Source organism: Staurois parvus, unplaced genomic scaffold (assembly GCF_062004578.1).
Source record: "Staurois parvus isolate SC_StPar_1 unplaced genomic scaffold, SC_StPar_1.0 ptg000017l, whole genome shotgun sequence".
Classification (NCBI taxonomy): domain Eukaryota; kingdom Metazoa; phylum Chordata; class Amphibia; order Anura; family Ranidae; genus Staurois; species Staurois parvus.
This window is the reverse complement of record NW_028317813.1, coordinates 16,552,505-16,566,756: the sequence shown is the minus strand read 5'-3', so window position 1 is coordinate 16,566,756 and position 14,252 is coordinate 16,552,505. Positions and strand designations below refer to the sequence as shown.

Below are 14,252 nucleotides of genomic sequence, written 5' to 3'. Positions count from 1 at the left end.
AAGGGAAAACCCCCCCCCCCCCAACAGTGCTTGATCCAGCAATGTGCATGAGAGCAGCAGCTCTCCTGGGTCTCACCATTCTCATTGGCAGCCAGAGAGGAGTGCTGAGTTGCGCTGTGTCCTTGTAGACACAGGTGACTCGGGGGCGAGCACTCGTGAGTGTCATAGAGCAAGCAGCTTGCTTTGGGGTACTCGGCAGGGGGGAGTAGGATCAGGGCTGCTCTGTGCAAAACCTTTGCACAGAGCAGGTAAGTATAACATTTTTAATTCTGAAAAATAAAAACTGAGCGTTTTAGTACCACTTTAATCGTACAACCCAGAACACAAGGTTTCTTCTTATTTTTGACTACTTGGGTTATGCTGCCAGCAACAGGTGAGTGGACAAAAAAGACACACACTGCCCAGGCACAGACAGACACTTTTGCCTTGTAGCACAGCCTTGGTGTTGTGTTATTGTCCTTAGGTAATGGATGTGTCTGATATGTCTGAAGATTTTCCATGAGTGTGTCAGCTGTCAGTCAAAGCCAGTGTACCACTGGGAAGAGCGGGGGGCGGGGCCGAGCCACGCCACACTCTGAGTGTGAATGGACCGTGTCCATTCACAGGAGTGCAGCTTTGGAGCAAGCCTGTTAAAGTGCCCCCATAGCAGGAGGCTTGGTATTCAGAGCACTCGACTGGGGGAGGTGCCAGGACTGCCGACAGGGGACCCAAAAAGTACAGGATCGGGGCTGCTGTGTGCAAAACAATCGCACAGAGCAGGTAAATATAACATGTTTTTTGTTTTGTTTTTTTTATTCCAACCTTTTAAAATCACTTTAACCATTCTACCAACACTTGTTGCTTGGTATTCATGTCTATTTGGCTATGTTTGCAATTAATCAGTGTCTTCTATATGGTTCCTATTAAGTGTTAATGGACAACACACATCACGTTTTAACCTTCCTTTTTTATTGTATTTTGCAGCTGTCTGGGTGGAGCTGATAATGGTAAACATTTAAATGAAGTTGAACTTTATCAGTCTATTGACCCAAACGTAAGTAGATTAATTCCTTCTCCAGATGATCTTGAGTAAATATTATGGTGTTGGTATAATTTTGTGTTGAATGTTACCTGCCTATGTTAAGGCTAAGTTCACACCAAATGCAACTTTGAAACCATACCACTTCACTTGAAGTAGCCCAATTTCAAAGCCGTGGACCCATGCGACTTCAGATGTGACTTATCTGACATCTGTGCGACTTCATGCACAGATGTCAAAAAGTGCAGGGATTACTTTTAAAGTTGGTGCACCCTGATGGAGTTGGAGTCGCACTGATTTGAACGGTACTATTCCCAGCAATAGGGCGCGACTTGTCATGCAATTTGGAACAGTGAAATCACATGGCAAGTTACACCGGTGTGAACTAGGGCTTAGAGACCATCCCTTTAAGCAAACAAAATGCTGCTGATCTGTATGGTGAGGTGTCTTGTGCTTATATCTGCAACAGCGTTAATACTTTTTGCTTTTTTTCCTGGATGACCGGTAAAGCTTCAGCACTTGCAGCCCACCAACCAACCCACACCTTCATGCCTTCGGCATCTTCCTCTTGGCCCCTAAGGCAGCCTATCATAGGGATGGAGAATAGTAATGTAAGGGAGTGGGAAGGACCAGGCAAGATCTGACACTCTGGGGCATGGTTTTTAAAGCAGTAAAAATGACATTTACTACACATTCAGTGCATGTAAATCTTTACCTGTGATTTAAAACACATTGGCCAGGAAGATGCACCTGCAGTGAATGTGAATGTCACGTGTACTGCTTTATTAATATGCAATATTTTTATGTTTACTTGACTAAAAATTCAATTTTTGCTGCCTTTTGTGTGTTTATTTTTTTATTTATTTTTGTTATTGGCATCATAAGATGTATATAAAATGCTGTATGTTCTCTTTAAACTGAACCTGTGGCCAGAACACCTTTCAACACCAATAAAACGGGGTGCCCTGATATACAAAGGTTGGCTCTTGTGTATTAGGGGCTAAACCAGGACCCAGGTTATATGGCCGTATTGTAAGGTATCAGCTCTGGTCCCCACCACTGTTTAGGTTAACCTGTTCAATTTTGTCTTCCTTTTACGTCTCTATGAAACATGGCTTAATTTCTCTGTTCAAAAGTTGCCTTGTCCTGTATGTGTATTTTCAGATTAGTCTGCAAAATTGGTATTCCTTTGTTGGGCCATGCATTAGTTTCCTTGTTTTCTCCCTCCAAGATAGAGCTATGTGGTTTGCATAACCGCTTCGCTAATGCTTGGATGAATAACATATACAAATGCTTAATCATGTTGTGGGGTTTTATTGTTTGGAATATGCATTGGGGGTATAAATACTAGAAAATACCAACTACTGCTAGGTATCTCATCATTGTCATATTGAACACCTTCATACAGGTTTGCACATCGCTGGAGTGAGATGGGGCTCGGGTAAGTATTAGGGGGGCTGAGAGGGGGAGCTACAGCCAGAAGGGTTTTTTTTTTTTTTTTTTACCTGACTGCATTTATGGTAAAAACTCCTCTGCCTTTAGAACCACTTTAAAGTGATAATAAACCTTCACATAAGCCCACTGAAATGGCAAGCCTCAGGTAATAAACAATGATGAAGCAAATCCTCCCACATAAGCTGTACCTTCTATGTGCAGCTCTCTCTCCTCAGAGTACACAGAGCAGATCCTGGTTCTCAGTTTCTAGGAGGCAGGGGGTGGGGATCGGACATCAAACACCCCACAGCAGAGCTCAGTGTAATCCAACAACTGTGATGGGGACACACCCCATCTGTACATCCTCTGTGGGAAACATGGAAATCTCCGGTAGTCTCACCTCCTGTGTGGTAGAGGGGATGGCAGGTTGTTACCATGGATTGCCTGGTATCTGAGAAAACTGTCAGGTGTGATGCATGCAGATTGAGGAAGGAGAGTGGCCAGGATTCAGAATAGGCACTATTGAGGCAAGTACACGTATATATACACTATATAGTATAGATTGTTTTGTTCATGAAAATGCAAATATCAGTGGCTCATATCTTACAAAGCCGTAAGGTAAAATATTACAGAAAGTGCTACATAAACTTTTGGGATACACCCAGTTCATTAAAGCTGAAATCTACTTAATTTTTTTTCTCCTCAGCTTTAGTTACATTACCTGTAATGAAGCACTGTATGCCCCACAATGTGCAGCCTGCTGAATTCTGCAGACATCTCTGAAGGGCTGCCCTCCTCTTCCTGCTGCTGAACTTCTTCTGTAACATGATCTGCGAAATGAGGAGAATGATGGTCACAGAATTCCCTCTCCCATTAACAGATTGTTTCACAGGCAGTGTACGAAGCTAAACTACTTTTTTCAGTAGAGGAGAAATCTTTTTAGTGCCACTGTGCCTGGTAACCCAAAGCTGATAACTCCCACAGTACTGGAAATTCAGCAGCAGGAAAAGAACATGGCAAACCCTGCAGTGTAGGAGCCTGCACATCCTGGGACATACTTCATTACAAGTAATGTAAAGCTGTAGAGATGTTTAGCTAAACTGCATCTTTCAAGCCGAATTAAACCCAAAACCAAAAATGTAATATATTGCAGCTTACCAGTCCTTGTATGTGATTGCTACATTTAGTTTTCTTTTGTAGGCTTTTTTCTCTGTTTTCACCTGGTGATCCTGCCAGTAACGTGTTACCTGTATTAGAATTCCTTCACCCTGGATAGAGGAGCAAGAGAGACACCTTTTGAACAGAAGCATTGTCAGTCTGGGGGTAGGGGAGTACTAGATGGACTAGCAGATTTAGATACACTAAACAAATTGAAGTCACACTCCAGCTAACACTTTATAAGCAGTTACAGCAACCAATTTTCTTTTGGGATGAAGGTTTTACATTAAAAAATGTTGGCCATTGTATGCATTTCTCTAATTGGTAAATGGTTTGCTCAACTGCTACAAGCACTGGACAGCTTGATCTGTTGAAAAATAGGACTTGCTGTTAGGATTTCCAGCTGAAAATAACTTAAAGAAAACTAATCCAGCCACCACATTTAAGAATTGGCAAGCTACAATATGTTTGCTTTTGGGTTTAATACTGCTTTAAAGTAGAAGCCCAGTCAAATCCTAACTGGACTTAAAAGTGATAGTAAACTGGTCACTTGTACCCACAGGTAAGCTTATAATGTATAATGAATGTCTCCTAAACCTACACTGTTTAGGACATATTCACAACCTCTGCAGCTGGAGACCTCACTGGTGCATGCACACTGCACTCTGAGTTGAGGGCACATTGAATGTCGCAGTCGAGACTCCTGTGTGGTTGCACAAGAGTGAAGCCCTCATGGCTCAGCCATTCAAACAGCCAGAAGGAAGACCAGGTGAAGGTGGAAATATTGCTGCTGGAGGGATCAGTGTCATTCTAATGGCCCTGTTAGCCCTGGTTCACACTGAATACAACTTTGAAATCGTGCAACTTTACTTGAAGTGACACGATTTCAAAGCCGACTTGATGCACAGATGTCAATTAAAGTTGCACCAGAAGTCGGCAAAAGTAATGCAGCAATTACTTTTCAAATTGGTGTGACTTCGATTAGAGCAGTTTTATTGCCGATCATAGGGTGCGACTTGTCATGCAATTTTGAACTGTCAAATCGCATGAAAAGTCACATCGGTGTGAACAGGGGCTAAAGGAAAGATGTCTATACCTGCCTATTCTGAGGGCGTTCCAGTTCAGTCACATGATCTGTCCAGCAGCCAGCTTCAGTGAAAAGATTTCCGGCAAAGATTGCAGAGCTTGGGTGATGATGTCCATAGGCTTATTATGGGGCATGTGTTTTCAGCTGTCCCCAGGGCTGCTATTAAAAATCATGGGGGCCCCATACAGCCAACCCAACAGGCCCGCCGCCCCCCCCCCCCCCAAAAAAAAAAAACACTTCACCATGCTTCAGTTATGAATGAACACAGTGAGCGATCAGTACCAAACACTCATTGTGTTCATTCAGGAAAGGGGCTAGTAAATGTGACATATTTACTTGACCCTTCCCCCAACTCTCGATCTTGAAGGATCCCATTGTGTGTGCTTGCAGCTGCTGGTGGGAAGGAGAGGAGGGATGCAGGCAGCACTGTGGGGGAGGGGGCACACGGGGACCTGGGTAGTGGGGAGAAATGTGTGATGCACAGTGAGGGTGACGGATTTGAAGGGGGGGGTCAGTTAGTGGAACCGATCCCCCTGTATGGGTTTCTGCAGCAGCTGAAAGCCATCAGGAGGGAGAGGAGAAGTCGGCTTTCAGCTACTGCAGAGGGAGCCATACAGGGGATCGGTTCCAATAATTGCCCCCCACCATGCCGATCACCCTCCCTGCTAGCCTGGGCCCTGTACAGGAGGACTGGTGGTATCCCCTTATCCACGGCCCTGGCTGTCCTTCCATACTGAAGGCGGCGCTGGGAGACAATCATGTGGCCGTACCGAAGCGTCCTCAGAATAGGCAAGTATAGACATCTTTCCTTTACAGGGTAGTTAGAATAGGGGTGGCAGGAGGTTTAAGTATAGGTAAGATTTGAATGGACTTCCACTTTAATGCAGTGAAACAGATAAGAATTTTTTGCAAAGTGCTTTAATACGATTATCTATAGAAGACTAGAATAATTCATAGGAGATGTAAAAATAGCCCCAACACATAAATGCAAAATAAAAACATTTTTCTGTTCTACAAAATGCTGAAAAATGTAACCTGGAGACAGAATAACAGTAATCACTTTAAAGTACCAGGGACAAGTAAGTAAAAGAACATGATGGGGAACCAGTCAGAGAGAGAGAATTCCTTTCTTACTAATTGAACTTTGCTATGGCACCATAACCTGACCCAGTGGTAGCATTAATCACAATGACCGAAGGATGAGGTCAAACCTTAGTCTCAGCAACCTTAGCCACTGCAAAAGCATTTCTTCAAACCTGACTAGAAGGAAAGGACAGTTTGACATTGCTTTTCAGTCTTAAAGAACCGTAAATAAAACAATTTTTTGAGGTACCTTGTGTAGCCAGAAGCCTCAGATTTGTCTTCTATTAAAAATCGTTACAAGATCCAGCAGCAACAACAGACAAATGAGAAGAGGGGAAAAATGAGTGCTGGAATATTTTTGTCCCATGTGTGGTTGGCTTGTTGGAAAAACTTAGATTTTTAACATTTTAGATTCCTGTCTATTTGATACTTCTTACCACAGAGGTTTGTATACCAAAATGCTCCATACAAAAGGATTAGAAAAGCAATGTGGGGCCTGCCATTCAAAGCTGTACGTGGTTCTCATCTGTATACTGGGAAGATCAAACATCTTATACACCCTCCCACTTTTCAGCATAGGTGAGACAACTGTTGAGGTCAAGACTCAGGACACTGAGGCTAGCAAGGTACATGATTTGGACAGAAAAAGCAGGTAAATCAAAACAGGTGTGAAGGAGACCATCGTCAAATTTTGAAGCTTCCTAAACCAAGATGAGGGGGGCTGCAGCACCAGACAATGCCTCCCTAACACTGTTTAACCACTTATTTCAATTCTCTAGCTTGTAACTAAAGTTAAAACCTACTTCAGCGAGGTTCAGCAGCTCAAACACCAGTTACTCTAGCAAGCACCTGCCCTATAAGTTTTATTCTGGTAAGGTCAGGTTTAGATCAGGTCAGGATTTTATCCTGTTCACAACTGGTGACGTGCGATTCAAAAACGTTCCCATGGAAGTCAGTGAGCCTGAACTTGCATCTGAGCCAGACCGCACTGCTCTGAAACTTGACAGGACTCTTTTTCCGTTCGCACTAAACCCGCACTCTGGTTGCACCGCATATACAGTCAGGTCCATAAATATTGGGACATCGACACAATTCTAACATTTTTGATTCTATACACCACCACAATGGATTTGAAATGAAACGAACAAGATGTGCTTTAACTGCAGACTGTCAGCTTTAATTTGAGGGTATTTACATCCAAATCAGGTGAACGGTGTAGGAATTACAACAGTTTGCATATGTGCCTCCCACTTGTTAAGGGACCAAAAGTAATGGGACAATTGGCTTCTCAGCTGTTCTATGGCCAGGTGTGTTATTTCCTCATTATCCCAATTACAATGAGCAGATAAAAGGTCCAGAGTTCATTTCAAGTGTGCTATTTGCATTTGGAATCTGTTGCTGTCAACTCTCAAGATGAGATCCAAAGAGCTGTCACTATCAGTGAAGCAAGCCATCATTAGGCTGAAAAAAACAATACAAACCCATCAGAGAGAGAGCAAAAACATTAGGCGTGGCCAAAACAACTGTTTGGAACATTCTTAAAAAGAAGGAACGCACCATTGAGCTCAGCAACACCAAAAGACCCTGAAGACCACGGAAAACAACTGTGGTGGATGACTGAAGAATTCTTTCCCTGGTGAAGAAAACACCCTTCACAACAGTTGGCCAGATCAAGAACACTCTCCAGGAGGTAGGTGTATGTGTGTCAAAGTCAACAATCAAGAGAAGACTTCCCCAGAGTGAATACAGAGGGTTCACCACAAGATGTAAACCATTGGTGAGCCTCAAAAACAGGAAGGCCAGATTAGAGTTTGCCAAACAACATCTAAAAAAGCCTTCACAGTTCTGGAACAACATCCTATGGACAGATGAGACCAAGATCAACTTGTACCAGAGTGATGGGAAGAGAAGAGTATGGAGAAGGAAAGGAACTGCTCATGATCCTAAGCATACCACCTCATCAGTGAAGCATGGTGGTGGTAGTGTCATGGCGTGGGCATGTATGGCTGCCAATGGAACTGGTTCTCTTGTATTTATTGATGATGTGACTGCTGACAAAAGCAGCAGGATGAATTCTGAAGTGTTTCGGGCAATATTATCTGCTCATATTCAGCCAAATGCTTCAGAACTCATTGGACGCTTCACAGTGCAGATATACAATGACCCAAAGCATACTGCAAAAGCAACCAAAGAGTTTTTTAAGGGAAAGAATACCCTCAAATTAAAGCTGACAGTCTGCAGTTAAAGCACATCTTGTTCGTTTCATTTCAAATCCATTGTGGTGGTGTATAGAGCCAAAAATGTTAGAATTGCGTCGATGTCCCAATATTTATGGACCTGACTGTATGTAGCACAATAGAAACCAATGTTATTTCACATGTCATGTGCCTCAGATGCGGTTCAAAACGCATCTACTTCGCATATGTGTGAACCCGCTCTAATTGGACTATGTTTTAAATAAAAATCAGCCCCGATAAAGCATGGAGACTGCCACTGCTGACCTCTACTGAAAAGGCTAAATGCCTTAATGTCATGCTTACACTTAGCTTCCATGCTTAAGGTCATTTGCTCTGAAACTTCTGACTTGCCTGATCTGCTGGTTCAATAACCAAGGACCAAAGTCAACCTAGGCAGACCACTAGCATTTTTGGAAGTTGCTAGAAATTGCAGATCCCATATCTTGACTGTACTGTATATATGATAACTTGACTGTGAAGATATTCTTTACAATTTTTTTTCTTCTTTTTTTTTTTTTTTTTTTTTTTTTTTTTTTTTTTTTTTTTTTATATAGGAGTCCAAACATAAAAGAACAGACAGATCTGTCCTGTGTTGTTTACGAAAAGGAGAATCTGGCCAGTCATGGCCTAGGTTGACAAAGGAGAAAGCAAAGGTACATGATCTGTAACTTCAATATTTTGCTAGCTGCCTCCTACTAAGCATGTGAAAGATTAGTTTAATTAAAGATTTGTTTAAATGTTCTTGTTTATAATTTTGAAAGCATGTTAATATCTTTCAGCTTAATTGGCTTTGTGTGGATTTTAACAACTGGAAAGATTGGGAAGATGATTCTGATGAAGATATGTCAAATTTTGACCGCTTTTCAGAGGTAAACATTAATTTTGCTCAGGAGAGTATTTTCCTGTAACCTGAATATTTGTGTAAGCTTCGTTCCTTGGATTCTGATTTAATGTTTTTATTCTTGGACAACAGATGATGAACAACATGGGAGGAGATGAAGATGTAGACTTACCAGAAGTAGATGGTGCAGATGATGTACGTTTATAATAGACAATTTTTAAATTTCTTTGTGGAAACGTTTGTCGTTTGTGAAGGTTGTAGCAGCAACAAACATGCCGCCCAGTTACATAGTGTACAGAGACAGGCATTCTGTCAGTTTCTGTGCACAAACTTAAAGTTGTCCTAATTACCTGCATTTTCATTACCTAATAAATGGAGGTAATTCTTTTTTAATTTTGTGTAGCCATAGCACCATTTTGTTAGTGATGTGATCAATAGCTACCTGAATCTGTTACACGTTTCAGTAAAACTACTGGAACTGGTGGCAGGGCTTTTTTGAATTTTTTTTTTTTTTTTTAACAGCCCATACCACCAGAAAAATGGTGCAAAAGCTTTGAATTCATATCCTGTCCCCCCTAAACTACTAGACTGGATGTGAAAAAAAATAGATATTCTGAATTGGTCATAATTTTCCTAGTAGCTACAGAATGTGATCTAGCTATCCATAGCAAAGCAATTACGCCTTGTGTTGATAAGGGTCACTTTATTGCTGTTACAAACGGTAACAACTCTTAAAGGGCATCATCAACACATTGTATAAGGCTTTTGATTTGCAAATTAACAAGGCTCTTGTTTTTTCTCTCTAGGATTCACCAGACAGTGATGATGAAAGTAAGTTGTATGTTGCGTATGTATCTGTGTTTAACAGAATGCTTTACAAACATTTGTTGGTAATTGGCTTTTAAGAAATACTCCAGTGAAGAAATATTTGTTTATATTAACCACTCTACCTATAAAATTTATACAGTCGTGAAAAAGGATGTACACCCTTTGAAAACAGATCTTTTTTTCAAATTGTGTCTGTAACGAAAAGTGATATACTTGAACAAATGACACAAACAAAACTGACATGACTTATCTCCTCTAAACAAAAATGTAATTTGTTTTGTGAAAAAAAGTATGTACACCTCTACATTTAACACCACTGTACATCCATGAGTTTTGAATCCAGTGTTCTCCTTAGGAAGTATGTAGGTGGAATGTGTCTTATTTTATTCTCCGATATCTAAGGGTCTACTCTTCTCTTTGCTTTTGACACGTGTGATGGTGTCACATCAAGATCAGAAGTGCTCTCTAAGGCCCCCACAAGGTTGGCAAGGGATTTAAAGCTCTCCGAAATTATTTTAAATCTGTCATTTCACTGTAAGGAAAACAACCTACAAGTGACTTTGGATGCAAGACTGCTAATTTTGTCCTGGACTAGCCAACCAAGCAAAATCAACCCCCAAGTACTAACTGATGCTGAAAACAGTTTCAAAGATTTCATTGCCAGGATCTCCAGGAATTTTTCAACAGTTTGTTTCAAAATGTATGCATCCATAATCAGAAAGCGAACTTGCCAATTTAACTTGCATGGTAGGTGTGCTGGAAAAAGCCTTTGCTGTCCAAAAAGATTGTAACAAGAGTATAGTTTGCCATTTAACATATAGGCAAAGACCAGACATTCTGGAACAATGTGCTGTGGACTGATAATTCAGATAGTTGCTTGATGCAGACCGAAGACAGCATTTAAGTCGTTTATGAGAAAAACCTTACACCAACTGTGAAGCATGGTGGTTTAAAAATGTTTTGGTTTAGGGTTGCTTTGCTGCTTCACAGCCTGGGCAAAATATGATCATTGAGTCACTGATGAATTCTGCGTCATATCAAGTGTGCTTGATCATAATGAGATGTCATCTGTCCAGTACTTGAAAGAGAAAAGTATCAATATGGCAATGATCCAATGAACACTAGTAATTCCAAAAATGAAATGAAATGAAACTGGCCCAGTCAAAGCACTGTTTTGATGGGGGTTTCCTTTGAAACAGTTCATGCCAAGGGGACCCACAGACAACCTGCAGCTGAAGGTAATTTGCACAGTCGATGTCGGACTGGTGGGGAGTTATGCAAAATAAATAAGCAATTTCTGCTTAATGGGCCACTACTGTTTTTAAAGGCGAAAGCTGTACTTTTTCCACAGCACACTATTAAATCTATTCATATTTTGTAAATGATTGAAAAGGCAATTTTTTTGTGTATTGCCTTTTCTGTAGGCCCTGAGTGAAGTTCCATGACTGTAAATTATGTTTTCTATGTAGAATGTGTTTCTCTTAGTTTGCACTCTACCCGCATTAAACTAAAATGTGACCACATTTTCTAAATCTCCACTTTTCTTTGTGGCTATCTTATCTTGCATTTGTGTATGATATTGCAATATATATTCACGATTAAGAGAACCTATATACTTGTATTTTTACAGGAAAATTTTGTCTAATGCATTTTTTTTTTCTTTATAGAAATGCCTGACCTCGAATAAAGAGATCCTGTGCTTTTGGGAAAGGGGTGGGAGAATGGGAGGAAAGAATATTTCGAAACACTCTGCAGTTGCCGATACCCAAGTTGTAAATACAGTTACTGAGTACTTCCAGTCAGCCTTGTTTGTCTATCACCGAATGGCGCTTATCAGGGTTTGAGATTATGATTGTACAGGACATCCTTCAATCTTTTCCTGCTAAAGAGCTGCTATGTAAAATCATCTTAACCACCGTGCATGTGTTTGTGGAGTAAGTGTTCTAGGACTGACACATCTTTTTGAAATAAGTTTTTAACATGGAAATTGTTTTGCACAGCTATTTGAATATTCTATAGCATTACAAACAGATCAATCGCAACATGCTTATAGGTACTAAGGAATCATCTGCCGAAGCTTGTAATGTTAGGGAACATGGTGAGTCCAAGTTCCCTTTCCATTTTGTCATTTGTGGGTGGACAAAAAGCTGTGCTTTTGACTAGATGTGAAGTCTTTACCAGATTTGATAAACTGGTAGAAATTTAACTAGTAAATCCAAATACCATAGTGCCAGAACATATAGGAGTTCTATTAATGGCTATTTGAAGGTTATTACCTTTTTGATATGCTCAGTAATGGCATAGCATACTTAATTTTTGTGAACACAGATTAATAAAAAAAAAAATGCTCATTTTGATTTGGTTTAAATGGTTTCAGAAAGCCAGTTAGTCAGTATTGGGAGCTTTCCATATCCAGCATGGTAACACACTGCACTACATTTGAAGTTGAATACATAATATGCTGCTTTGACTGACAATGGGCAAGCCCTGGTAGATGCCCTACAAGAAAAATGTTAATTTGTACAAGAAAGTCTTATGGTTTAATTGGATTATGTTCCTTAAGGGTAGCGATCATTAAACCAACCATCTTTACAACCTGTGAGTCCTGTACAATTGAACCAACCCTTTCCATCTCTACATTGGAAGAGTGTAGACAGCTGTACATTGTTTCTCTCATCAGTCTGTACATTTAGACCAAATTGTATTTGCACTGTCACAGTATATATTAAAAAGGAAAGAGTAACAATGTTTATTCACTATTCTGTTTTGTTTCTTTTTGATCAGCTGAAGAAGCCTACGTTGTATTGAAGGGGATTTTTTTTTAATTGTTTGCGTTATTTCTAATAAACTATTAATAGACATAATTATGATTTTTTTTTTTTTTTTTTTTTTTTAAAGAGTATTTGGTTTATATGGTAACTGGATGAAGTTTGCCAAATCATTTTAGGTTTTTTCTTTGATTTAGTGCTTGAAATTTTCACAATAATATGTTTAAAAAAAATATGAAGGTGCCATTTTACGCTCTGTTACCCATTTAATAGAATAGGGTACGCATGGATAGCAGTGAATTAATGAGTAAGCAGTATTTAAATGTTTGGTGGATCCAGCAGAGTTTCATCTTCTGATTTGTATTGTGCTTTTGTTTGTTTTTTTAAAGTGGTGGTGGGGGGGGCTTTGACAGATTTCTTGGATTTTGTTCATATTGTGAATTACGCACAATTCCAAAGTGGCAAAAGCAGACTCAAGTTACAAAATATAAGTTCATCATCCACTCACTGATGCACAACCCTGCCCCTGTCATTGGCGACTGCTAGAAATTCTATTGCCTGCTGATGATCTGGTATTTTAATTGATGTTATTTTTTGTACAGCTTCACTTTAAACATGACATGATGCATAATGTCACTAAAATCACAGCAGCTTTTCCTGTATGTTGATCCTACCAATAATTTAACCGCTTCCCTGCTGATCTATAGCAGAAATACTGCAGCAGGGCTGCGCAAAATCACATGTATATACACGTGATTTGCATTTCCGGGTAGGGGCATGCATGCTTTTGGCACTTTGGAATCGTACATCATTCACAATATGAACAAAATCCAATAAATTTGTAAACCCCCACCCCAACAAACACACAATACAAATCAGAAAATGCAACTGCTGGATCTACCAAATAATTAAATACACAGCACATACAGTAAAACAGCACACAGTTAACCCCTTTGATCGCCCCAGATGCTAACCCCTTCCTGCCCAGTGTCATTAGTATATGGTTGGTACTTTCTATTAGCACTGATTATTAGTGTCATTGGGATGTCAGTGGCAGTAAGTCAGCTCCCTCTTCCAGTGTCAGAATGCCCGCCGTAGTCCCACAGTATAAATCGCTGCCATTACTGGTATTAAAAAATTATAATTCCAGTATTTATACCACCATTTGTAGACGCTATAACTATAAGACGTGTAGCAGAATACATTTTGGCCTAAATTTGACAAAATTTGTGTTTTTTTTTTTGTTTTTTTTACTGGATATGTTTTATAGCAAAGTCAAAAAAATTTATATATATATATTAATTTTTTTTTCCCCAAAAAAATTGTCACTCTTTTTTTTGTTTATAGCGCAAAAAATGCACAGGTGATCAAATACCACCAAAAAAAAAAATATGTGGGGGGGAAAAAAAAAGGACATTTATGTACAGATTTGCATGACTGAGCAATTGCCAGTGAAAGTAATGTAGCACCGTATTGCAAAAAATGGCCTAGTTGGGAGGGTGGGGGGGGGTAAATCATCTGGAGGCCAAGTGGTTTGACTTTTTTTTTTCTTTTTTTTTTTTAACAGGGCCACAGTGCTGTTCTGCAGTGAATTTGTGGCATTGTCACTCTCTGAACAGGGAATTTTTAAATGGACTTTAAGTGAAGAAATTAATCTCCACTCAATAGTTCTCTGTAAAAGAGGAGGTTTTCTAGGAAACCCCAGTATTGTACCATGACAAGAAAAAATATATGAACCTCTTGGCATTAATAATGGACAAACACAATCTCTGGAATTCATAAAGACTAGTGCAGACAG

General features: G+C 40.0%; 1 protein-coding gene across 2 annotated transcripts in view; it reads left to right on the top strand.

The window, feature by feature from the left end:
* Window positions 1-12,550, top strand: part of PTGES3 (prostaglandin E synthase 3) — a 30,791-nt gene extending 18,241 nt beyond the window's left edge. For both annotated transcript variants that reach the window (XM_089680489.1, XM_089680486.1), the window contains exons 3-8: window positions 964-1,033; window positions 8,572-8,670; window positions 8,797-8,886; window positions 8,991-9,053; window positions 9,665-9,689; window positions 11,354-12,550. In XM_089680489.1, coding sequence (XP_089536615.1) covers window positions 964-1,033; window positions 8,572-8,670; window positions 8,797-8,886; window positions 8,991-9,053; window positions 9,665-9,689; window positions 11,354-11,373 — 367 coding nt within the window. In that variant the 3' untranslated portion in view covers window positions 11,374-12,550. The remainder of the gene's footprint in view (window positions 1-963; window positions 1,034-8,571; window positions 8,671-8,796; window positions 8,887-8,990; window positions 9,054-9,664; window positions 9,690-11,353) is intronic.
* The last annotated feature ends 1,702 nt before the right edge of the window (window positions 12,551-14,252 follow it).